The sequence below is a fragment of the Falco cherrug genome, chromosome 2 (genome assembly GCF_023634085.1).
Source record: "Falco cherrug isolate bFalChe1 chromosome 2, bFalChe1.pri, whole genome shotgun sequence".
NCBI classification, from domain to species: Eukaryota; Metazoa; Chordata; class Aves; order Falconiformes; family Falconidae; genus Falco; species Falco cherrug.
This window is the reverse complement of record NC_073698.1, coordinates 480,711-502,165: the sequence shown is the minus strand read 5'-3', so window position 1 is coordinate 502,165 and position 21,455 is coordinate 480,711. Positions and strand designations below refer to the sequence as shown.

The following is a 21,455-nucleotide window of genomic DNA, read 5'->3' as shown; positions in this document are numbered from 1 at the left end:
GATGCAGCCCGGCAGGACCCCCACCACAGCAGTGTCCCCCAGCCTGGGGCTGGCAGAGCTGGCGCTGGGGGTCCCCAGGTGTTGTCCCCCCTTTTCCCCTATCAATTCCCCAGTCCCACCCTGCGCACCCCGGGGTGCCGGTGACCCCTGGGCCCCCAGCGTGGCAGCAGTATACCTTCAGGGGTCCTGTCGTATCGCCCCCATGTCCCAGTGGCAGGGAGACCCGTGCCCCCCGTTTTGCTGGGCACAGTGGTTCGGGGGGACAATGCGACACAGAGAAGTTGGGCTGAGGTCCCGCGTCACCTCCAAAGTGGGGCAGGACTGAGACCCCCCACCGTTCCCCTCTCCATCCCATCACCCCCAGCCCCATGGCACCCCAACGCTGAGCGGAGCAGGAGCATTTATTCCGCAGCTGCATGCGAGTTGGGGATGACAGCAGCACGTGGGTGTCCCCTGGGGGGGCACGGCACAGGCCGGACACCCCTGTGGCCACCCACTGCCTGCTCCTGCCTGCAGCTCCCCCTGCTCAGAGCAGGCACAGGAGGGTGGGCAGCAGCAGAAGCAGCAGCATTGGGAGTGGGGGCGTGGGGCAGGCAGCAGCGACATGGGCATAGTACTGCGCCACGGCCACGTTGGGGTTCCCCTGCACAGGGTCGAACCACATCTGGATGCAGCGGCCGCTGCCGCGGTGGTAGGTGCTGTAGTTGTAGGAATGGGACCAGATCTCCTCGCAGAGTGTGGCCGGCTTGGGGAAGACGTACTTGAACTTCTGGCACATGGTGCCCTGGGGACACTGGTTGGTGCCTGTGGGAAGGGGGTGTGAGGTGGGGGGGAGGGGGTGTCTTTGGGATGGGAGGTGCTGTTCCCCTGTGCATCGTGGAGGTGTCAGGATCCTGATGGGTCTCCCCGGTGGGTTTGACCCTGGGGTGGCATGGGGACACCCACCCCACTGCCAGCCTCCCTGCCATCACCTTCCACCCCAAACATGCTCAAAGCCATTGGGGTGGGGAGGATGCAGCCACCTTCCAGGTGGTGACTTGGGGGCGTCCCCATGCCCCTCCACTGACCTGTGGTCCAGTTCCAGCCCTTATGCCAGTTGACCTTGCAGGTGACGGCGTCCTGGCAGTCCTCCCACCACTGCTCACAGTCCTCCCGACACAGTGGTACATACAGGATCCGCTCCTTCCGCCAGCTGATGTCCGTCTATGGGGGCACCCCAGTTCATCCCAGTTCACCCCAGGCATCTCGCCGTCCACCAGGGTGAGGCAGGGGGGAGGGGGGGTCTGCACCCACCTGGTCAATCCAGGGCCCCAGGTTGGGGGAGCACTCATAGAGACACATGTCCTGGATGAAGTGGCGCTTGCACTTCTCTGGCATGGCCCCACAGTGGTCCCAGTTGAAGCTGTACAGGTAGGACTGGTCCTGGTGAGCCTCCACACTGGTGTTGGCGGTGCAGCAGGCGTTGTCCTTCCACAGGGCGCACTGCACCAAGGCAGCCAGGGCTCAGCAGGGACTCACCAGCCCTTCCCGGCACATGGAAAGCACAGACACCCACGGGGGGGTGGCACCGGGTAATGGAGACCGCAGGTGGTCCCCCATGACACCGCTGGGGTCTGGCCCGGTGACCCCAGGGTGGGTGATGCCACGGGGTGCTGGGGGCGGTGGGTGAAGGACCCTACCTGCCCGTAGAGCTGCCCCTCGGGGCCGGGCTCCCTTTTGTGGTGCTTGGCATCCATGCAGACATTGAGCAGCAGATCCCGCGCGGCGGTGGTGATTGCAGCTGGCCAAGCCAGGAGTGCCAGCAGTAGCCACGCAGCTGCCATCGTCCTGCTGGCAGCGATGGCGGGGTCAGCATGGCAACACGGGGGGAGCACTGTCACTCATCCCCGCGGGGACACGGCACTGGCAGGGACAAAGTCCCCCGCGTCTGCGTCGTTCCCCCCCCCCCCAACCTCACTGTCACGGCCAACCCTCAGCCTGGGACCACCGGCGGGGGGGTTGGGCTGCTTACCTGGGGGGGTACCGGGTGGCGGGTGCTGCGGGACGAGGGTGGTTCATCTCAAAGGTCACGGCGCAGCACAACCCTTGGCCACCAATCACGGCACGTCACCTGTCACCAGCGCGGGGGCATGGCAGGTCGGGCGGCACACGGAGGGGTCCGGACCGGAAGGGGCGCTGCGCCCTGCTGCCCCTGCTGTGTCCCGACCGACTGAGCCCAGCCGCTCCGGCTCTGCAGCAGCCAGGATCCGTCCTGCGGCGCCAGGCAGGGGCCGAGGCCAGCCAAAATCTATTCGTTGCTGTTTTTCCTTCGCTCGCAGCCAGCTGCGGCGGGGAGTTGGCCCTGTACCCCGACGCCAGCACCAGGGCCAGGCAGTGGCCCCCATGTGCCCCACAGGCCCCACGGATACACGGAGGGGACACGCGCCAGTGGGTAAGGAGTGTCCCCAGTGGGGTAGGTACCCCCGAGGGGGTCACAGATAGCCCCGGGGGGCTCGATACGGTATGTCACATGGGAGTGGCAGTTGCAACCCTGTTGGGGTCATAGATACCCCCGGGGGGGAGTCACAAATGCCCCGGGGGGGGGGGGGGGCAGATGCCCCGGGGGGGTCACAGATACTCTGTGAAGGGGTCACAGATGCCCCCCCAGGGGGTAGATGCTCCATGACTGTGACAGTTACCCCCCTATTGCGGTCATAGATACCTCTAGGGGGTGTCACAGCTGCCTCCAGGTGGGGGGGTCACAGACACCCCTGGGGGTGCAGGTACCCTGCCATTGGGGTCACAGATCTTCTCCATGGGGAGAAGATACTCCTGGGGGAGCAGATACCCCATGGGGGTCACAGACACCCCTGGGGGGGCAGGTACTCCCCCAGTGTGGGTCACACATGCCCTGGAGGGGGGGGGGGGAGGGCAGGTACCCTGCCATTGGGGTCACAGATCCCCCCCGGAGGTCACAGAAGATGCCCGGGAGAGGGCAGGTGCCCCCCAGTGGGGGTCACAGATACCCCGGGGGAGGCAGGTGCCCCCCCTGGAGCTCATAGGTGCTCCACAGGGAGGGACAGATAATGGGGGGGGGGGGGGGGAGTGTGCCCCTCGGGGCGGGCAGAGATGCCCCTAAGGGGTCACAGACCCCCCCCAGGGGTCACATCTCCCCGCCGAGGCCGGTCCCCGGAGTCGGACGCCCGGGGGGGGTGGGCTGGGTGACACACACAACCACCCCAGCTGTCAATCAGGCCTCGCCCCGAGGAGCTGGCCCCGCCCCTTGCAGGCGTGGCCCCGTTGACACGCTCTTCCCTGCTCCCATGTTCCGTGCGGGGCGGCGCTTCACGACTGCTTCCGGCAGGGTTGTACTTCCGGGTCGGCAGCCGGTGGAGGCCCGGCCCGCTCCCGGTTTTTCACACGTACCCCTTCGCCGCGCCATGTCTACACTGTTCCCCTCTCTGCTGCCCCGCGTCACCGAGTCCCTGTGGTTCAACCTCGACCGGCCTTGCGTGGACGAGACGGAGCTGCAGCAGCAGGAGCAGCAGCACCAGGCCTGGGTGGGCCCCGGGCCGGCGGGTTAGGGGGCTGGGGGGGCTGGGCAGAGTACCGGCCCCGGGAGGGGCTGCGGGCCCGGGTGAGCAGTGGGCTCCTGGGGGTCCCCGCAACCCGGGCTGTGCCGAGGGATGTGGGGCCGCGCCTCAGCCCCCTACCCCGGTTGCACCAGGGGAGTCCCGGCCTCCCCGCGCGGTGACCTGCAGTGCTGGGGGCCTGCATGTGCGCTGCCGCCAGCCTGCTAACAGTGGCCGGGGTTCCCGGGGCGCTCCCCCAGCGATTTCGCTGTTTCTCCCTTTTATCTGAGGGTTTTGCAGGGTCCCGGAGCCAATGCTGCCGTCACAGGCACTGCTAGCTGGTGGGCTTGTCGCTGTGACCTGTCTGCTGCGCTGGCTCTGTGTAGGCTGGTCCCTTGTTGCCTGCAGCGGCCTGAAGCTCCCTGGTGTCTGTGGGGGTTGATTAAACAGCTGGTGCTGCCAGCAGACCCCAGTTAATTAATTAACCTCCTGAGGAAGGCGAGTGGCAATTTCTGATCCCAGTAACCCACAAGTGCCTTGTACTGTGAGTGCGGTTCAGTGCCACAGCCCTACAGCGGCCCCTGAGTATGGGGGGGAAAACCATCTACTTGATTAAAGCTTAAAAAAGAAACCTCGGTGATTAAATTGTTACAATTAAATAATTTCAATCAATAATTAAAACCTCATAGTCTGGGAGAAGGTTCAAGTCCCTTTGGGTGGGAGATGCTGAAGTGTTTTAATTGAGCTTTAATTATCTGTGTCTCTGGCTGAACAGACACCTTGGGTTTGGGTTCTTTTTTATAAAACAAAAAAGCTAAGAAAAATACGGTGTTCGAGCCCTGCCCACACTCCCCAGGCCATGCATGTGGACACCCTCTCCGTCCCAGGGTGGCTGCTGTGTTGTTGGGATCACTCTGCCTTGTGCCAAGGCATGCAGGCAGCTGCCTGCAGCTGCTCTCCCCTGCCTGCCCCTTGCCTGGAGATGCTGGGGGCAGTGGGACTCCTCCAGCAGCTGCCAGCCACTGTTAGGAAGGGGCCCAAGGGCTGGAGGGGACAGCAGCCAAGTGGGAAGGGCTGGTTTGCTGGTGGGGAGCTATGCTGGGCTGTTGTGGAGCTGTCAGGGTGCTGATGCACCTTCCCACACACACACCTTTTCCCTTCCCAGCTCCAGAGCATAGCCGAGAAGGACAACAACCTGGTGCCCATTGGAAAGCCAGCATCTGAGGTGGGTGTGGTGCTGCCGGTGAGGCAGGGGCAAGCCGCGGGGTTCAGGCACAGGGGTGTTCAGTTGTTGGTGTGGCTCCAGGCCATGGCCTAAAGCCCTCAGTGGGGCTGGTGTGTCTGCAGCATTACGATGAGGAGGAAGAGGAGGACGACGAGGATGATGAAGACAGTGAGGAGGACTCGGAGGATGACGAGGATATGCAGGATATGGATGAGATGAATGATTATAATGAGTCTCCTGATGATGGGGAGATCAATGAGGTAAAGAGCAGGGCTGGGGGTGTGGGCTGGTGTCCCTGCCCTACCAAGACCCCAAAGTGTGGGGGGGTGCACGGTGCGCAGCACGTGGGAACCTGGGGGCCTTGTCTCCTCCACCCCCTCTGCTTGGTCCTGCTCTGGTCAGGGACTGGGGAGGGTCTCAAACTTTTCCCCTTCCCAGGTGGACATGGAGGGGGCAGAGCAGGATCAGGACCAGTGGATGATCTAATTCTGCTGTGGCCACACCAGACCAGAGGCTGGGGAAGAGCCCTCCGCAGCTCTGGAGCCCTGGTGTGTGGTTTGGCGAAGCTCCCACCATGGCTGCTGCGAGGGCTGCGTGGGGCAGGGGGGCTCAGGGTGAGGCTGCCTGAGGGGCGCAGATTGGCACTGGAGTGGCGCTGGGGAGCGTGTGGCTTAGCCCGGCACAGCGTCTTTTCTAATAAACTCAGTTTTCAAGAAAACAGCCCTCGGATCTGGTGTCGGAGGCACACCGGGGTGGGTGCTGGGAGCTGCGGGGATGCCATGCGGTTGGGTGGGGGTCTGTGTCTCTGGGGAGAGCCGGGCTTTCCACTGCACTTCCCTGGGGTCTCACGCAGACGTTTCTCTGTGGCTGTAAGAGGGAAGAGGCTCAGGCAGGAGGTTGTACGGGAAGAGGTCCCCTCTTCCCACCTGCTGCACTGCCCCCACTGCCACACCCCCACCACAGACCACCGCAGCCACCACGTTTCCTCCAGAGACTTTGTTTATAGCTGAGCGTGGTTAGTCGGGGACCCAGTGTTCCCCGTGGTCACCACAAGGCACGAGCTCGCTGCCTGGCTCAGCGGTTACCGGTATAGCAGAGCTCGGCGATGCCATCGGGGATGGCGTGGAAGTACTCCAGGCTGGCGCGGTGCACCTTGCAGCGGTATTTACCACAGGTTTTGGCGTACTGCAGGAAGTGGGGTGCACCGGGGAAGAGGACGTTGTCAGCCAGGATGGTGGCCCCCTCAGCCAGCAGCTGGTGGGTTTCCAGCAGCTGCAGGTCCCGCAGGTAGCAGCGCTTCCAGTGATCCATGAAGACGAAGTTGGCCTTCAGCAGGCCATGCTTCTCCCTCAGCTGGGGGATCACCTCCTCCGATGGGCCCACGATTAGCTCCACCTGTGCCACAGCCCCTTCAGCCCCTGCCTTGTGGTACCGGGGTGCTGACCCACCACCTGCAGCCCTCCCCCCACCCTGCTGCGTGGGGTGTTGGGGAGTGAGCGGTGGCGAGAGCTCCATGTGGGAGAGGATCTCGCCTTGCCGCTCCCCCCTGTCCCACCCAGCAGCAGCTGTGAGGTGGGACAGGGTGGCAGTGTCATCCCCCCACCCCTCTCCTCTCTGGCAGTGGTGGGAAGAGCCGGCCTTTCCCCATTCCCAGGTGGGGCGCTCACCGTCTGCTCGTCGAAGCCGGCCAGGCGGATGACCTTCTCGGCCACGGCAGCGTGGCGGGGGTCCAACTCCACGGTGTAGAGGCGGGCACCAGGAGGCAGCCCCTGCGCCAGCAGCACTGTGCCGTAGCCACAGTAGGTTCCCAGCTCCAGCACCCGCAGCGGCGCCCGCTCATAGAGCAGCCGCTCCACGATCCTCCCTGCCATGGCCCAGATGCCTCAGCACTGGGGGGCAGGGGCGGGGCAGGGTGCTGCACCCCCCAGACCCCCCTTCCCTGGGCAAGGGGACAGCGCTGAGAGGGGCAGCAGGTCTGGTGTAGTGTGGCAGGAAGGAGGTGAGCAGCTGTGCCACGTGCCCCGAGTCAGCCCTTCCCACAGCACCTGTCCCCTGTCCCCAGCCATGCTGGGGGGGCTGAGCACTGGCAGTGGTGCCATGACTGTGGTGGCAGTGTCACCACCATGCTGGCAGTGCTGTAGCTGTGCCATAAATGCCGTGGCCTATAACAGCAGTGCCACAGCTGTGCCAGCGATGTTGTGGCCATGGCCACCCCAACAGTGCTGTGACTGCACCAGTGGTGCCACAGCCATGCCAATGGTGCCATGGCCACACCGACAGTGTCACAGCCCCGTCAATGGTGCTGTGGCCACACCGACAGTGTCACAGCCCCGTCAATGGTGCCGTGGCCACACCGACAGTGTCACAGCCATGTCAATGGTGCCGTGGCCACACCGACAGTGTCACAGCCATGTCAATGGTGCCGTGGCCACACCGACAGTGTCACAGCCATGTCAATGGTGCCGTGGCCACACCGACAGTGTCACAGCCATGTCAATGGTGCCGTGGCCACACCGACAGTGTCACAGCCATGTCAATGGTGCCGTGGCCACACCGACAGTGTCACAGCCATGTCAATGGTGCCGTGGCCACACCGACAGTGTCACAGCCCCATCAATGGTGCCGTGGCCACACCGACAGTGTCACAGCCATGTCAATGGTGCCGTGGCCACACCGACAGTGTCACAGCCCCATCAACGGTGCCATGGCCACACCGACAGTGTCACAGCCATGTCAATGGTGCCGTGGCCACACCATCAGTGTCACAGCCAAGTCAATGGTGCCGTGGCCACACCGACAGTGTCACAGCCATGTCAATGGTGCCGTGGCCACACCGACAGTGTCACAGCCCCATCAATGGTGCCATGGCCACACCGACAGTGTCACAGCCATGTCAATGGTGCCGTGGCCACACCATCAGTGTCACAGCCAAGTCAATGGTGCCATGGCCAAACCAACAGTGCCATGGCTGTACCAGCAGTGCTGTGACCATGCCAACAATGCCATGGCTGTGATGATGGTCCCATGACTCTGCCGTTGGTGGTGTGGCTGTGCTAATGGTGCCATAACCATTCCAATGATACCCCATGCCTGTGTCAATGATGCTATGGCTGCCCCAGTGGTGCAGTGGCCCCATGCCATTGGTGGCATGGTAATATTGGTGCTGTGGCCATGCCATTGGTGCCACAGCCATGGCTGGTGCAGGGACCCCTGCAGCACATGCGGGTGAGGGTTGCACTCACCTTTGATGGGCCCTACGCTGCTGAGGTGCTCGCAGCAGTAGCACCACTGGTCGAAGGTCTGCAGGATGTGCCGGGGGTCCCCAGGGATGGCATGGGCCAGCAGGTACTGGAAGGCGCGCTGCTCCCGTGGGACGCCGGTGAGCCGGTCCCGCAGCCAGCCCACCAGCACTGCCCGGTACAGCAGCACCAGGTAGTGCCGGTAGCGGATCAGCAGGGTGACAAGGAAGGGGAGGAAGGCCAGGGCAATCGCCGGTGACACCATGGTGAAGGGGTGAGGCTGTGGAAAGGGCCCCCCACAGGGCATGCTGGGGTGGGGGGGTCCTCCCAGGGTGCTAGCCCTGCAGCTCTCACTCATGCCATGAGCTGACAGTGCTCTGCACCTTCTGGGAGTGCCTCTCCCTGGGCTCTGGCGCTGCTGGGGCAATTTGCTGGCCCCCAGGGCTGCAGGGCTGTGGTCAGAGCTGGGCCAGGGCACCCTGGGGTGCTCTGGGGGCAGTGGGGGCACCGGGAGCCCCCTGTGCTGGGGCTGAGTGGTCCTGGGGGGTTGGGCTGTGGGGCTGCTCGGGGGGGGCAATGCCTGGCACAGCCCCTCACACTCACCTTGGCCCAGCTTTGCTGCCCCCGTGCCCCACATCCTGCACCCCATATCCTGCATCCCGCACCCCACATCTTGCGCCCCACACCCTGCACCCTGAGCTGTTGGGGGTCCCCAGCTGCAGCAAGGGGACAGGGTGGGGGGGGGGTGGCACCTACCTGTCCCCACTCTGCAGGCAGCAGACAGGCAGCAGGCAGCGAGCAGTGCCAAGCCCTGCTGCACACTTAATTATTGATGGTGTCACCTTAGTCACAGCCAGCACTGGCTCCGGTTACCCGGCTGAGGGGCTGGGGACATGGGGACAGGGCCAGGCTGGTGCTTGCGGGTGGCTCTTGAGCTGTGGGAGTGGTCCTGGAGCTGGGATCCCTTCTCTAGGGTTGGGGTCCTGTCACTGGGATTGGGGTCCCGGGACTGGGGTTCACTGGGATTGGGGTCTTGGGACTGGGGTTGGGGTCTTCTTACTAGGGCTGGGGTCTTGATACTGGATCCTGATGCTGGGACTGGCGGACTGGGACTGGGGCTGGGGTCTTGTCACTGGTGTTGGGGTCCTGATACTGGGACTGGGTCCTGATGCTGGGGCTGGGATCCTGAAACTGGGGCTGGGGCCTGATACTGGGGCTCGAGCCCCAGTACTGGGGCTGGGGTCCTGATACTGGGGCTGGGGGAGTACACACCGGAGCCAGGGGGTGGGTGCTGGTTTTGGGGGGTGGGTGCTGGACCAGGGCAGGGGATGCTGGGCTTGGGGCAGGGCTGTGGTGGGGGTGGCTGCAGGCAGTGCCCCTTGGGGACCCCTGACTGCCCAGCCCTGCTCCAAGCCCGGGGGCTCATCCCCAGCCTCTCACTGCATGCGGGGGTCGGAGGTACCTGAAGACCTCCCCCAGCATGTCCCCCCAGCCCCACTGGAGCTGCCTCCCACACAGCTGGGGCGAGGGAGATACCCTGCTGGGCTGAGCACTGAGGCACTCGCTGCAGCGATGGGCCCAGGGGGAGCCGGCAGCCCCCAGAAAGCTGCACAGGGCTGCCAGGGCTCCCCGTGGCGGGGGTGGGCACGGGGCAAGGGGTGAGGGGGTGCAGGCAAGTGGGGTCCCCATGGGCCTGGCAATGCTGCCAGCACCAGCAGCAGGGAACTGCAGGCAGGGTTGGGGCTGGAGGAGGGGGGAAGCTCAGCTTAGCCCCCCCAGCACGGGGATGTCCAAACCTGCAGGGGAGCTGCAGAGGGCAAAGGGACATCCTCAGGCTTGGGGGGCTCACGGGTTCAGGGGATTCAGGTCTTGGGGGGGCTCAGAGGGTTCAGGGGGGCTTGGGAGACTCAGGGGCTCAGGTACTTGAGGGGCTCAGGTGTTTTAGGGGGTTCAGGGGACTCAGGGCTTGGGGGGCTTAGGGCTTGGAAGGCTTAGAGTTTGGGGGGCTCAGGCAGCTTGAGGGGCTCAGAGGAGCTCGGCTTGACGTGCAGAGTTAAACTCCATAACTTGGGGTAAGTTATAAAGCGGGTGTGTTTATTGCAGGGCCAGGTGCAAGGGGGATCGCTCCTCCTGACTTGCACACCCAGTTGTACTCACTGTAATAAGTAACTAAGGGTAATTTGCTGATCAAAGGGGTTTTTAACAAAAGGAATGATCTTGCTGCAACAGATTTGAGAATGTTTTGTCTGGTGAGAAGAGAGTTAACTGTTAACCATGAGGTGGAGATGTACCTTCTCAAGGCCAATGTTAAACCATAATCTCATGTTACTATGACAACTTTGTCTTCGTCTAGACTTTAGTGTAAAAATAGTTTAGTTTTGTAATATACAGCTTCTTGCTACGGGACTGAGAGCATAACTGTTTGCTTAAACCGGTCTTGAAGCTGAGGATAAAAGGGCTGTGTTACTTGTCGGAATTTGCGAGCCTGGATGGAGCTGTGACTCCTCGGCGGCCCAGCGCTGTGCACTGTTTGGGGTTTTTTTTGGGGGTTTTTTTTTTTTTTTGCTTTCCTACCTTAATAAATACTTAGTGAATTTATTTTGAACTCTAGTTATTTCAAATTCAACTGTAACACTCACAATGCATATTTATACATATGTTGGTTAGTTCTGCCCAAAGTCTACAGCTACTAACTAACTACTAACTAATTATTGGTTAGTTGCTTCCTCGCTTCAATTTGAAGGTACAGTTCATTTTAACTTTACTGGGCATGCTCCCCGAGCAGGGGTTCACTCTCTTTGGGGGGGCCACTTGAGTAGGAGGTCGGGATCTCCCCCTACCACAACTATTTTAACCTCGTGCCCTCGAGCCTTACAACTTCAGCAGTTTTTCTTTTAGCACTTAGCAAGTCCTTGTCAGAAGGCTACTGATGGACATGCTTGTGGAGCTCCTCTGCGCCTGTACTGACCGTCCCTTCTGAAGCGCTGCACAGGCCGAGCTCCAGACCTTCTCGCAGCTAATGAGGCTCCTGCCTGACTGTTGATAGTTCCTGTCATCTGTGCAACTCCTGCCTGTACAGTTTTAGGCTTTTCACTGTATTTTCTCGCATCAGGCTCAGGGTCTAGGCCTTGGGGCAGCTTAGGGTTTGGGGGACTCAGGGAGGCTCAGGGTTCACAGCCCTCAGAAATCTGGGGAGCTCAGGTGGTTTGGGAGGCTCAGCGGACTCAGGGCTCATGGCTTTGGGGGGCTTTTGGGGGGCTCAGGACACCCACTGAGATCCTGGCTGCAGACGCTCTCCAGAGCCCCCTGCCCAGCTGTCCCAGGCGGCTGCAGGCAGCAGGGCCTGGCAGGCAGAGCACAGTGCTGAGGCTCCTGGGCTCAGCCCGGGGTGCTGCCTGCGCCAGGGGTGTGGGCAGGGGGCTGCCAAGTGGGAGGAGTGGGCCGAGCCCCTGGGCACCAGCCATGACTCGAAGGGCCTTAATGAGTGGGCAGGGCAGGCAGGCATGCACGCAGGGCACGCGGGGCATAGCAGGCAGGGCGTGCAGGGCAGGCCTGGCACACAGGCAGGCAGGGCATGCAGGACTCCCAGCCCAGCCCTGGCCGTGCCTCAGTTTCCCCACCCTGCTGAGCTGCCAGCTCCTCTCACCCCTGGGCCCCCCCATGGGGCCGGTGGCCCCATTCCCACCCCAGCAGCCACCCCAGCCATTTCCTGGTCCAGCTGGAGCAAAGTGGGAAGGGGAAGGCCCAGTCTTGGCATGCCATGGCCACAGCCCCACGTGGGGGCATGGGGCAACCTGGGGACACTGTGGGCATGGGGAGCACTGGGAGCACCAGGGACATTGGAGTCATTGGGAGCACTGGGGATAGAGGGGGAAACGGTACACTGTGGGCACCAGGGGCACAAGCGGAAACTAGGGACACTGGGGGCATTGGGAGCACTGGGGGCATAAGGGGAAACTGGGGACACGGGGCATTGGGAGCACTGGGGGCACAGCAGGGAACTGGGGACCTTGGGAGCACTGGGGAAAACTGGCGACATTGGGAATACTGGGGGCACTGGGAGCACTGGGGGGAACTGGGGACACAAGGTCACCGGGAGCACTGGGAGCACAGGGGGAAACTGAGGACACTGGGAGCACTGGGGGCACGGGGGAAAACTGGGGACACTGGGGGCATTGGGAGCACTGGGGGCACAGCATGGAACTGGGGACATTGGGAATACTAGGGGCACTGGGAGCACTGGGGGTACTAGGAGCCCCGCCGCCCTGCGCGCCCCCCCCGCTCCCGGCACGCTCCCTCGCGGGGCGCGCGCCCCCGCCCCCGTGCCCGTGGTTGGCACCGCCCCCGCCCGCGTGACGCCGCGACGTGACACCGCCCAGCGCGCGCTCCCGGCGGAGGGCGCGGCGCGGAGGGGGAGGGCGGGACCTGCGCGCCTGCGCACTCCTCCGTCCCCGCCCCCGCCTCCCGACCCCGCGCGCTGATTGGTTGCCCTTCACGTGACGGCGGCGCCTTTAAGGCGGGGCGGGCCAGTCCTCGGCCCTTCTTTTTCCATTGGCCGCCCTCCTGCCACGTGACGGGATGTCGGGTCACGGGATTGGCCGGGGGAGCGCCGCGGCTCCGCCCGCCGCGCGCTCACGTGATCGGTGCGGCGCGGGCCCGTGCGGGTGGGGTGCGGGCGCGGCGGCCCTGCTGCGCCTCGGCATGGGCTGCTGCTACAGCAGCGAGGCCTCGGCCTCCGACCAGGTGGGCCCCGCGCCGGGGGGGGAGGGCGGGGGGTCTGCGGGCCGGCGGGGGCCGAGACGAGTATTGCTGGGCGGGGCGGGGGGAAGCGGCGCTACCGGCCCTGCTTCCGGAGCGGAGGGTTCCCCTTGGCCGGGGCGGGGCGAGCCGGACCGAACGGCGGGTCTCCGTCCCGAGGGGGGCGGGCCTGGGGGTGTCCGCCTGCCTCCGCCGGGGTGGGCTGCGGGCAGCGCCTGCTCCCCCCCCACCCCGCGGGGACGGGCCTCAGGAGTCCGTGACAGCCGTGGGGCCTGCATCCGCGGCCCGCTGCCGGCGCCTGACAGCCTTCCTCGCTCCTGCCGGCCCCGCTGCGGGGTGTGTGGGGTCTGACCCCACCGCCGCCTGGGTCCCGCTGCGGTGCTGCCCGGCCCGCAGGCCCTGGGCAGGCTGCCGGCGTGGTGCCTGGTGATGTCGCCGGCGTGACAGCGGCAGGAGAAGGGGAGGCCGGTGACCCTGGCCTGGCTTCACCCCGCCCCCGGTGCGGGGCAGGCCTGAGCCGTTGCTCGTGGCTCCTCGGTGCTGCATCTGCTGGTTCCACAGCCACGGGTGACAGTCCCTAAAGAAACCTGCGGGGTGCTGGGGCCGTGCCCCTTGCCGCCCAGCCCCTTTCCCTGGCGCTGCCCTCCTGCCGTTATTTCTGCTTTGCAGAGGCCCTTTGGAAGCAGCCCCGGTGCTTGCCCTCCACCCTGGTAAATTTGTGGTGGCCGGTTTCCCCCGTGCCTGCGACCATCTGTCCCTGTGGGTGCTACCTCCCTGCTGGTGTCCCATTGTGGGGTATGGCCCTTCCCTGGCCCCACAGAGCCAGGGCTGGCCTCTCTCCTAGAACAGTCTACAGGAGCTTCTCCTGCCCACAGTCATCTTTGTGTCTCCCGTTCCTTGAGTTTCTCTTGCTGTTCTAGTGCACACAGCCAGATGCAGTGTCCCTGGGGCTGCGTGGGAGGAGTAGGGGGCTTGATGGATGGGGCAAGAGGAGCCCCCCACCCCTGGCCCTGCATGCCCTGTACCGATGCAGGTTTAAGCCCAGGGTCCCAAACAGTCACAGTGCTGGTGGGAACGGTGCCAGGTTTTCCTTCCTGGGACAGTGTGACTGTCCCCACTGGTGCCTCTTGCTGAGGAGCTGCTGCAAAATTGGGGCTGTCACCTGTCCCGCAGAAACTTAATCCGCAGCTGCAGTGTGGGCAGCCCCTGCCTGTGCCCTGCCAGGGAGCTCGTCTGTGACAGCTTGTCCCTGGGGGAGCCTAGCCTGCGACCAAGCCGTGGTGCTCTCTGGCATGGGCTGTGGGGAAGGGGAGAGGCCTGGCTGGAGGAGTGCAGCAGCGTTTCCCAGCAGGAGGAAGGGGAGAGAGAGCTGCTGGTCAGGGAGGAGCTGAAGATGCCACTGACAGGGCATGCAGAGGAGTGACTGCACTCCTCACTCACCCTGGGATGCTGCATATCCTGCTCTCCTGGTTACTTACGCCTATCAGTGCCCTGCCAGGCTCTTCTAGTTCCTGCCTTGCTGCTTGGCCAAGCCAGAGGATTAAGGCCTGAGCTACCACTCTGCACTCCCTGGGCTGAAGCTGGGGAGGGATGTGCCCTGCGGCTCTGCTCTGTTGAGAGCCCCTTCTGGGCACCCCCAGCCCCACAGTGCCCCTGGGCTGCAGCTGGTGGGGTTCACATGGCCCAGATAAGCACCGGCAGACACAAAAGTCTGGCAGGGATCTTTCTGGCCCTCAGCTGGGCAATGAGACTGTGGTAGGTTCTGTGTAGGCCAGTTGAGCATGCGCTGGGCATGTCCTAATTAGCCACCAGGTTTTGGGCAGGTCAGCGCTGGTGCATTGAGCAGGCAGTTGGGATCCTTTGAGGGGACGCATGCTGCCTGGCCATGGGGTGCTAGGTGTGTTGGCTTGCCCGAGGGGGCAGGCAGGGCTGTAGGCTCCTGTCTAGGATTAGCTACTCTAAATGTGCTGCCACCACACTACCTGATTTCAGCTGTGCTTCCTCCCTTTGTGGCACAGGAGGCTTTGGCTGGGAAAAAGCAAAGGGATCTGGAAAGAGGAGCCTGGATGTCACCTTAGCAGAGCCAGGGCTGTGCTGGGGTTATGCTGGGATGTGCAGGGAGTCCTCCCGGCAGGCTGATGGCAAGACTTGCATTGTCCTATGAGGTGAAAGCTGCTGGCACAAAGGAGCTGGGGCTGATTCTCCTCTTGCCTTTTCCCCAGGAAGAAGAGACGAAGCGGCTGCTGGAACCAGCGTCCAGCCCTCCCAACAAGGTGCTGAATGGAGCAGAGCAGAGCTACCACAACCTCCCATCAGCGCGCACAGATGAGCAGGCCATGCTGTCCTCCATCCTCGCCAAAACGGCCATGTAAGCCTTGTGCCGTAACCACCTCAGTGCTGCAGCATGATGGGGTGGGCAGGTGCCGTGGCCAGGCAGGCAGGATGTCTTGGGAACTAGCGATGACTGTGGGACATGGCAGCTTTGTCGGGGGTCTGCCTGCAACTGGCTGTAGGTGCTGAGAGAAAGGGGGGAGCTCTGGCAGTGGCTGCCTGTGGACAACCTCCTACCTCTGATTTGAGCCCCATGGGGGTGCAGAAATGAGACCTCGGGTGTGAGGTGACCCCTCGGCTGCTCAGCTGGGAAAGCGAGTCCTTGGGTATGCAGAGAGGGGGACTGGGTGGCACCAGCACTGGGGATGGGGTGTTCTGTCCTCTCCAGGGAGGTTGACCCTGAACATGGTGGGGGAAATGTGGGGTGGGGGCTGTGCCCTGCCTGTCTGACGGGGGGGCTTTGGGTTGCGTATGGGCCCTGCCTGGCACAGAGGGGCCAGTGGCAACTGGTATGTGTGTGACACGTGGTGTCACAGCAGCCCTGAGTGCTACTCTGCTTGTGGGTGGGGGGGAAAGGTGTGGGGCATGCGGCCAGGCTGTGGCATGGACCTGGGTGAGTGTCCAGCTCCTCTCTGAGCCCGGGGCCTGGTACCAGGGCTCTCAGGATGGCTGCCAAACGCTTAATCCTCATAGCCCTTATGGCATGGTGAAGCCTCCTTCCCCATGTGGCTGTGTGCCGAGGTCCGCAGGGTACAGGCCAGCCCACACCGCAGGAGGCTGTGGACCAAAGCCCCCAGCACTCTGTGCCTTTGGCTGCATCGGCCTCGGGGCAGTTGCAGGCAAATAGTCTTGGTGTTTCCTTCCCAGCAAGAAGCTGCTCCAGCCTGGCACACTGGTGTCCAGCTGGCTGCATCCATGCTGTGAGTCTGGCCTCCTAACAGTCCCAGGCTGTTCATCTTAGGGAGCTGAAGTCCTGGCACCTTCACTGGAGGGTGCTTAGTTTGCCTGAGATGCGGAGGGGGCTCGGGGGGAGTGACAAGCCTGCAGTGGGACCTGCTGTCTTGTGTCTCCACAGCAACATCATCGACGTGTCAGCAGCTGATTCCCAGGGCATGGAGCAGCACGAGTACATGGACAGAGCCAGGCAGTACAGGTGGGACCTGCCCTGCTCCCTTGGGATGCTTGCAGCCCCTCAAAGCTGTGTCCCCAGGCCAGGCCTTGGGGGTTTGGCTTTGGGAGAGTAAACTCAGTGTGTCACAGGGCTCCCTGCATCCAGGGAGGTGGTGCTTGGCCTCGCTCCTCTTCTCCACCCCCTGGCACTGCTGGGTGAGGCCCGTGGCGGTGTCAGTGGGCAGAGGCCTCGTCCCGGCTACGGGCTTGGCAAGGGCAGCCACGCACAAAGGGCTCCTGTGTTTCCTCCTGGCACTCAGAGCAGATGGCGTGTAGCTGGATGTGATTGCTCCCGCTTGAAAGGCGCCTGTGTTGGAGAGCTGGAAGCTCCCTTATCCTCCTACATCGGGGGTTGGAGAGGGGATGGATGCTGGGAGTGATGCAGCGCGGCTCTCCCTGGTTCCCTCTTGGTGGTGCTTGTGCCTGGAAATGCAGCACGCATCTTCTGCTGAACCTGGGTCTCCCAGTGTCCCGTTGCTCCCTGCGGCAGGCTGGCGTGCTCCTTGCCGGTGCCAGTGCTGACCCTAGCTGCTCTCCCTACCGCAGCACGCGCCTGGCCATGCTGAGCAACAACCTGACTCACTGGAAGAAGCTCCCGCTGCTGCCGTCTCTGACCAACCAACCGCACCAAGTACTCGCCAGTGACCCCGTCCCCTTTGCAGACCTGCAGCAGGTGAGAGGGGCTGGGGGGAGCTCTGCCCTACAGCTGCTTCCTGGCCCCACCTTGATGTTCCATGAAGATGTGGGAGCTGAAGTGTCCTGGTCCTGTAGAAGCAGTGCTGTCTCCACTCGCTGGGAGCCCTGGCAATTGTGGCAGCGACTGTTTCAGTTCGTCTGCGGCCGCCTGGCTGTGCTGGGGATCCCAGGCAGGTCCTGGTGGCCCCTTCTGTCTTTAGCTTGGTGCATCTTCGCCAGAGGAGCACAGGCACCATGGGCTTGAGCATGGGCTGTGCCAGGGCTCCGGTGAGTGTGGTGCTGGGAGTCACAGTGCTGGTGGGCAATGCAGAAACATCCCAAGTTTCAGGCAGCCCTGTAAGGGCTTGTTAGTGCTGAAGGCAAAGCCCAGTCACACATCTCTAGAGCAGTAACTGCATGCAGGTTGCGGCTCTGTACTCCTTCCAGTCCCTTCAGAACATCATTTACAGCAGGAGGGTGTTTTGCAGCACAGACAGCTTTGCTCCCAGGGAGACCTCCTGCTGCTTTAAGGAGGGGGCTGCTGGGGAAACACTCTTTCCTCAGAGGCAGGAGCTGCCACTTTAGCACTGGCGAGGCCCAGGTTTGTTGGCAGGCTGGCTGTCCCTGTTCCCTGCTGGCAAGGGCTGGTTCTTAAACCATATGCCAGTTCTCAGAGTGACGGGACTTGAAAGCTGCGGCTTTCCTGCTGGCTGTGGGGCTGGCTGAGGTGTTGTGGCTTCTGCCAGCACCTGGGAGCAGCCCAGTACAAAAACCTCGCTGCAGCTTGTTCTGCTCATCGAGCTTCCTCCTTACCCGGGGCATTTGAGTATTGAAGGATGCAGGGAGAGGAGACTGTCCCTGTGCTGCCAAAAACCCCTTCCCAAAGGCAGACAGGCTGGTATCCAGGCATGTCCCAGCAAGCAGAGCAGCCCTGCCAAGGGACCTCCCAGGGTGGGACATAGCCAGGCCTGAGCTTGTGGAGGCAGGAAGGAGCTGCCGGCAGGCAGGATTCTGCCAGTCGGCCTCTGTCTTGCTCTTTCTGCCAGGCTGGATCTTGGGAACAGCTGTGGGTCCTGCTCAGAGGGCACGTTCTCCCACTGTGGCAAGCTCACCTGCCTGTACTTACCTGCAGCGAGCCGCTGTGCCAGGAGCTGCCCAGGCAGCCCAGCTTTCCCGTTGACTGTGGGGTGGACTGAGATGTCATGGCTTCTCCCAGGGACAGGGCTGACTTAGGGACAGGTCTGGCCCTGCTGGCACAGCCTCCACTCTGAGAACAAAAGCCTGGTTTTAGGGTTTTGAAAGCATTTTGACCCGGAGCCCTGCGTCGGGGAGGGGGCTGCTGCTGCAGTGTCTCCCTGGGGCACAGCCCTGCCCCAGTGCAGCCCTGGCAACAGGGACCTTTGGGGAGCGCAAATGTTCCCTGTCCTGCGGGTGGGCTGGCACCGCCAGGGGTGGGAGGGCTGCAGGGTGGGGGGTGCTTCCCCCTCCTGTCCTGCTTCTGAGCAATGTTAAACACCTGGGGCTGGTGCCCCGCTGCTGTGGCATGTGCTGGGGCCTCCAGGCCTGCTGCTCTGTGGGCTTTTCTTTGGGATAACCATGCTCGCCAGAGCTGACGCTGGCTGCTACGCTTGCACCCACAGGTGTCCCGGATAGCTGCCTACGCCTTCAGCGCACTCTCACAGATCCGCGTTGACGCCAAAGAAGAACTGGTTGTACAGTTTGGCATCCCCTGAGCCCACCCCACAGCACCACAGCTTCACCGATTTTTGGGTTGCTTTTTGTTTTTTCCCCTTCCTTGTCTTTTTTGTTTGTTTCTTTTCCTTTCTCCTCTCCTTCCCTCCCTCCCCATGGCACCACAACAGAACTTGTACAGACACCCGATTTCCTACTATTCACCAAGATGCCCATTGCCGGCATGTCAGCCCTGCAGCGGTACCTGCTGGTGCTGCTCAGAGGCTTTCTCCTCCTCTTCCTCATGGGTGGGTGTGTGTGGGGAGGGGGCTGCATTTTGCCAGACGCCACATTGCACAGGGATGACCACAAAGGGAATGCCAACGCGGGGGCACCCCGGCACGGGTCAGCACCATGTGCCGTATCACTGAGAAGGGTGGGCAGGAACCAAGGGGTGCCAGAGTCAGGCTGCTGCAGATGTGACTCTCTGCGTGGGACTTAGTGGCGTCTGACACCCTTTCTACTCATTTTTACATGTTTGGACCTTTATTTTGGTTTTTTTTAATTATTATTTTTGGCCACAGTAGATAAAATCATGTTTATCCAGCACCTGTCTCCGTTGTTCTGCACCAACCGCAGCGTGGATGCAGTGGGAGAGCCCTGGGGGAGCTGTGCTGACACCCATGTCCCCCTGCCCTTCCTGGGAGCAGGTACAGGGGGTTTGGGGAAGGATGTGCCCCTGTTAAGGGACAGGACTTGCTTTTCTGTGTTCTGGTTATGGAGTTTGCTCTGTGCTCTGGATAAAGTCCCTGGAGCCTTCCTCTAATCTCCCAGCTGGTTACTGGGACCCACTGGACCAGCTTCTGGCAAATGCTTTGGGGGTGGGCAGGGTGTGCTGATGCCCCCAGCCCCATACAGCAAGACAGGGTGAGCTGGGGCTGGAGGCAGCTCTGGACAGCTGCTGGTGGTACAGGGAGGCTGGGGGGGCTTTCTGGTGTCTCCTCCATCCCAGCGTGTGGGATCAGATGTGGCCCCATGGCTTCTCCCCACTCTTGGGGCTGAGCAGAGCGGCATGTGGGAGCTGCAAGGTCCGGTTGTGCCACCCAGGTATGCCATAGGGTAGGGGGCTGAGCGTGGCTGCACCGCTGCCAGTGCATCCCCATACCTCTGGGCAGTCCTGTGCCACCGCTAGCCCTTGTGTTGCTGTCTGGGTCTGATCTGTGGGGTGGGGTCCACCTCCATGGCTACCCCAGGGTCCTATTTTGTAGAAAACAACTGCATGAGCCGCTGTCTGCCTCTGTCAGCAGCTCGGGGGAGAGGGTCCTCCAGTACAGAAGGGGTTTGGAGGCTCCTGTGGGGGGAGCGGGGACCTTGCTGGACCCACCCTGGATGGAGCTGATGCGGCTGAAGTTGGGGAGGGGTGAGCTAGGGGGTCCGCCTGGGCTGGCATCGCCCACTGTGGGGCAGGGCCCTTCCTGTGTGGTGCTATGGGGCAGAGTGGGCCTGCACCAACCCTGGGGTTCCTGCAGGTAACCCCCACGCACATCCACACATGTCCCTACCCTGCCCTGGGCCTCTGTGTGTTACCAAAAATTGCAACCAAGAAAATTCTCCAAATCAAACGATAGTTTAGAAAGCTGATGGCAGTTTATTGCACTGCTGGATGCACAGGGGAGATTTCCTCCTAGCGTGCACACCGAGCTGCTTGAGGACACGTTATATACAGCAGAGCCCTTGCACATCCAGCATGCATGATACATTCATTTTCATTCACGCACAGGGCTGGTTACAAGTGTCTCACTTCTCGTGCAAACTAGTGCGCACCCTCAGGCAGTGCTGCTGAAGGTGTTTATTGAGGGCGCATCTCCCCAAGCGGGGGCTGCCCTCTCTCGGGGGCCATGTGAGTCCGAGGTCGCGATCTCCCACTGCCACAGTCACCTTTGCCCTACTTTCGACCAACTTTCTGGGGGTTGCAAGGCCTTATCGGCTGCTCTCCCCTCGGGGCCAGAACTTCCTCACTCAGAGGCTTCTTCCTGCATAACTTCTGTGGCATACGAGGCACGGACCTTGCAAGGATTGTGAGGCAAAGACATTTATTGTTACTTAGTTACAGCTTTTATAATTTATACTCTGTACGTGCGCTGCTAAAAGCTTTATTATTTCTGAAGCTCTACTGTCCATGCACCCAGCCCCTGCTCACTACAGGCGACTCTGCTGTTCCCTTATCCTCTAGAGGTGAGATCACGTTCCCCCTTGTTTCTGTCTCATCCAGGTTTATTCTCATACTCCCTCAAAGTTATTTACATCTTTGCTGCAGGATCAGAGCTGCACATCGTCAAAGCAAGGCCACAGCTGCACATTATCACTGTCAAACACCACACTGTTTTCGTTCCCTACAAAACTGGACAACCGAGATCTTTTCCCCGTCCGTTCCTTCCCCCCCCCCCCCCCGCTTCCCAAGGCTGCCCCCCTCGATTAGAAGCCCCTTCGTTTGTCGCTTCCAACAGCTTTAGAGAGTCAGCTCGGCCTCAGCGTTGTGCCCCGGTCTCTGTAACGCACAGCTACACACTGCAGCAGAGCGTGGTCATCTGGAGTTCAGAGCAGGCGTGTGCCCTGCCCCGGTCCCTTGTGCGAACCAGCCCCCTGAGCGTGGGTCCCAGGCCAGAGATCCCCTGGGTCCCATCCGCGTTGGGAGCTGACGGCCCCCCAGGACCCCCTGCCCCCAAGAAACCCCCTCCTGGTGGCCTGCCAGCCCTGGGCCCCCTCCAGGCGCCCGTTCCTACGCGTGTCCCTGACCCCGACGGGAGTCCCGGCCCCTCTGCCTCACAGGGACAC

The 21,455-nt window shown here is 62.4% G+C and overlaps 4 protein-coding genes across 6 annotated transcripts; 2 read left to right on the top strand and 2 right to left on the bottom strand.

Annotated features, from left to right (window-relative positions):
* Positions 1-383: 383 nt before the first annotated feature.
* On the bottom strand, positions 384-2,322 carry LOC102057153 (folate receptor alpha). Its single transcript, XM_005445961.3, has 5 exons — positions 2,012-2,322; positions 1,680-1,830; positions 1,294-1,482; positions 1,068-1,203; positions 384-804 (listed from the first exon to the last, which is right to left on the bottom strand). Exons 1-5 carry the CDS (start codon positions 2,056-2,058, stop codon positions 527-529), a joined length of 801 nt encoding a protein of 266 aa, XP_005446018.2. The 5' UTR covers positions 2,059-2,322; the 3' UTR covers positions 384-526.
* Positions 1,151-5,494, top strand: ANAPC15 (anaphase promoting complex subunit 15). Of its 3 annotated transcripts, XM_027814890.2 has the most exons (5): positions 1,151-1,260; positions 2,319-2,431; positions 4,717-4,776; positions 4,899-5,036; positions 5,215-5,494. In XM_027814890.2, exons 1-5 carry the CDS (start codon positions 1,206-1,208, stop codon positions 5,260-5,262), a joined length of 414 nt encoding a protein of 137 aa, XP_027670691.1. In that variant the 5' UTR covers positions 1,151-1,205; the 3' UTR covers positions 5,263-5,494. The 3 variants fall into 3 exon arrangements, with proteins under 3 accessions (XP_027670691.1, XP_055558873.1, XP_055558872.1); XM_055702897.1 differs by lacking the exons at positions 1,151-1,260; positions 2,319-2,431 and adding an exon at positions 3,238-3,539; XM_055702898.1 differs by lacking the exons at positions 1,151-1,260; positions 2,319-2,431; positions 5,215-5,494 and adding an exon at positions 2,741-3,539 and having other exon boundaries at positions 4,858-4,996.
* Positions 5,495-5,585: 91 nt separating this feature from the next.
* On the bottom strand, positions 5,586-9,284 carry TOMT (transmembrane O-methyltransferase). Its single transcript, XM_005445939.3, has 3 exons — positions 8,019-9,284; positions 6,444-6,640; positions 5,586-6,171 (listed from the first exon to the last, which is right to left on the bottom strand). Exons 1-3 carry the CDS (start codon positions 8,671-8,673, stop codon positions 5,851-5,853), a joined length of 1,173 nt encoding a protein of 390 aa, XP_005445996.3. The 5' UTR covers positions 8,674-9,284; the 3' UTR covers positions 5,586-5,850.
* Positions 9,285-12,602: 3,318 nt separating this feature from the next.
* On the top strand, positions 12,603-19,227 carry LAMTOR1 (late endosomal/lysosomal adaptor, MAPK and MTOR activator 1). Its single transcript, XM_055703139.1, has 5 exons — positions 12,603-12,758; positions 14,996-15,141; positions 16,180-16,257; positions 16,821-16,947; positions 18,590-19,227. Exons 1-5 carry the CDS (start codon positions 12,717-12,719, stop codon positions 18,680-18,682), a joined length of 486 nt encoding a protein of 161 aa, XP_055559114.1. The 5' UTR covers positions 12,603-12,716; the 3' UTR covers positions 18,683-19,227.
* Positions 19,228-21,455: the final 2,228 nt, after the last annotated feature.

What these genes read in the sequence shown, in the direction of transcription:
- LOC102057153 (XM_005445961.3), bottom strand. Translation starts at nt 2,058, where the DNA reads ATGAACCACCCTCGTCCCGCAGCACCCGCCACCCGGTACCCCCCCAG. An exon ending in TGGGGCCCTGGATTGACCAG is followed by an intron (nt 1,204 to 1,293) that starts GTGGGTGCAGAC and finishes GTGCCCCCATAG; the next exon opens with ACGGACATCAGCTGGCGGAA. An exon ending in GGGCTGGAACTGGACCACAG is followed by an intron (nt 805 to 1,067) that starts GTCAGTGGAGGG and finishes CCCTTCCCACAG; the next exon opens with GCACCAACCAGTGTCCCCAG.
- TOMT (XM_005445939.3), bottom strand. Translation starts at nt 8,673, where the DNA reads ATGCAGGATATGGGGTGCAGGATGTGGGGCACGGGGGCAGCAAAGCTG. An exon ending in CAGCGTAGGGCCCATCAAAG is followed by an intron (nt 6,641 to 8,018) that starts GTGAGTGCAACC and finishes GGGCCATGGCAG; the next exon opens with GGAGGATCGTGGAGCGGCTG. An exon ending in CCGGCTTCGACGAGCAGACG is followed by an intron (nt 6,172 to 6,443) that starts GTGAGCGCCCCA and finishes GCTGTGGCACAG; the next exon opens with GTGGAGCTAATCGTGGGCCC.
- ANAPC15 (XM_055702898.1), top strand. Translation starts at nt 3,066, where the DNA reads ATGGGGGGGGGGGGGGGGAGTGTGCCCCTCGGGGCGGGCAGAGATGCC. An exon ending in AGCAGCAGCACCAGGCCTGG is followed by an intron (nt 3,540 to 4,716) that starts GTGGGCCCCGGG and finishes TTCCCTTCCCAG; the next exon opens with CTCCAGAGCATAGCCGAGAA.
- LAMTOR1 (XM_055703139.1), top strand. Translation starts at nt 12,717, where the DNA reads ATGGGCTGCTGCTACAGCAGCGAGGCCTCGGCCTCCGACCAG. An exon ending in AGGCCTCGGCCTCCGACCAG is followed by an intron (nt 12,759 to 14,995) that starts GTGGGCCCCGCG and finishes CCTTTTCCCCAG; the next exon opens with GAAGAAGAGACGAAGCGGCT. An exon ending in ATCCTCGCCAAAACGGCCAT is followed by an intron (nt 15,142 to 16,179) that starts GTAAGCCTTGTG and finishes GTGTCTCCACAG; the next exon opens with CAACATCATCGACGTGTCAG.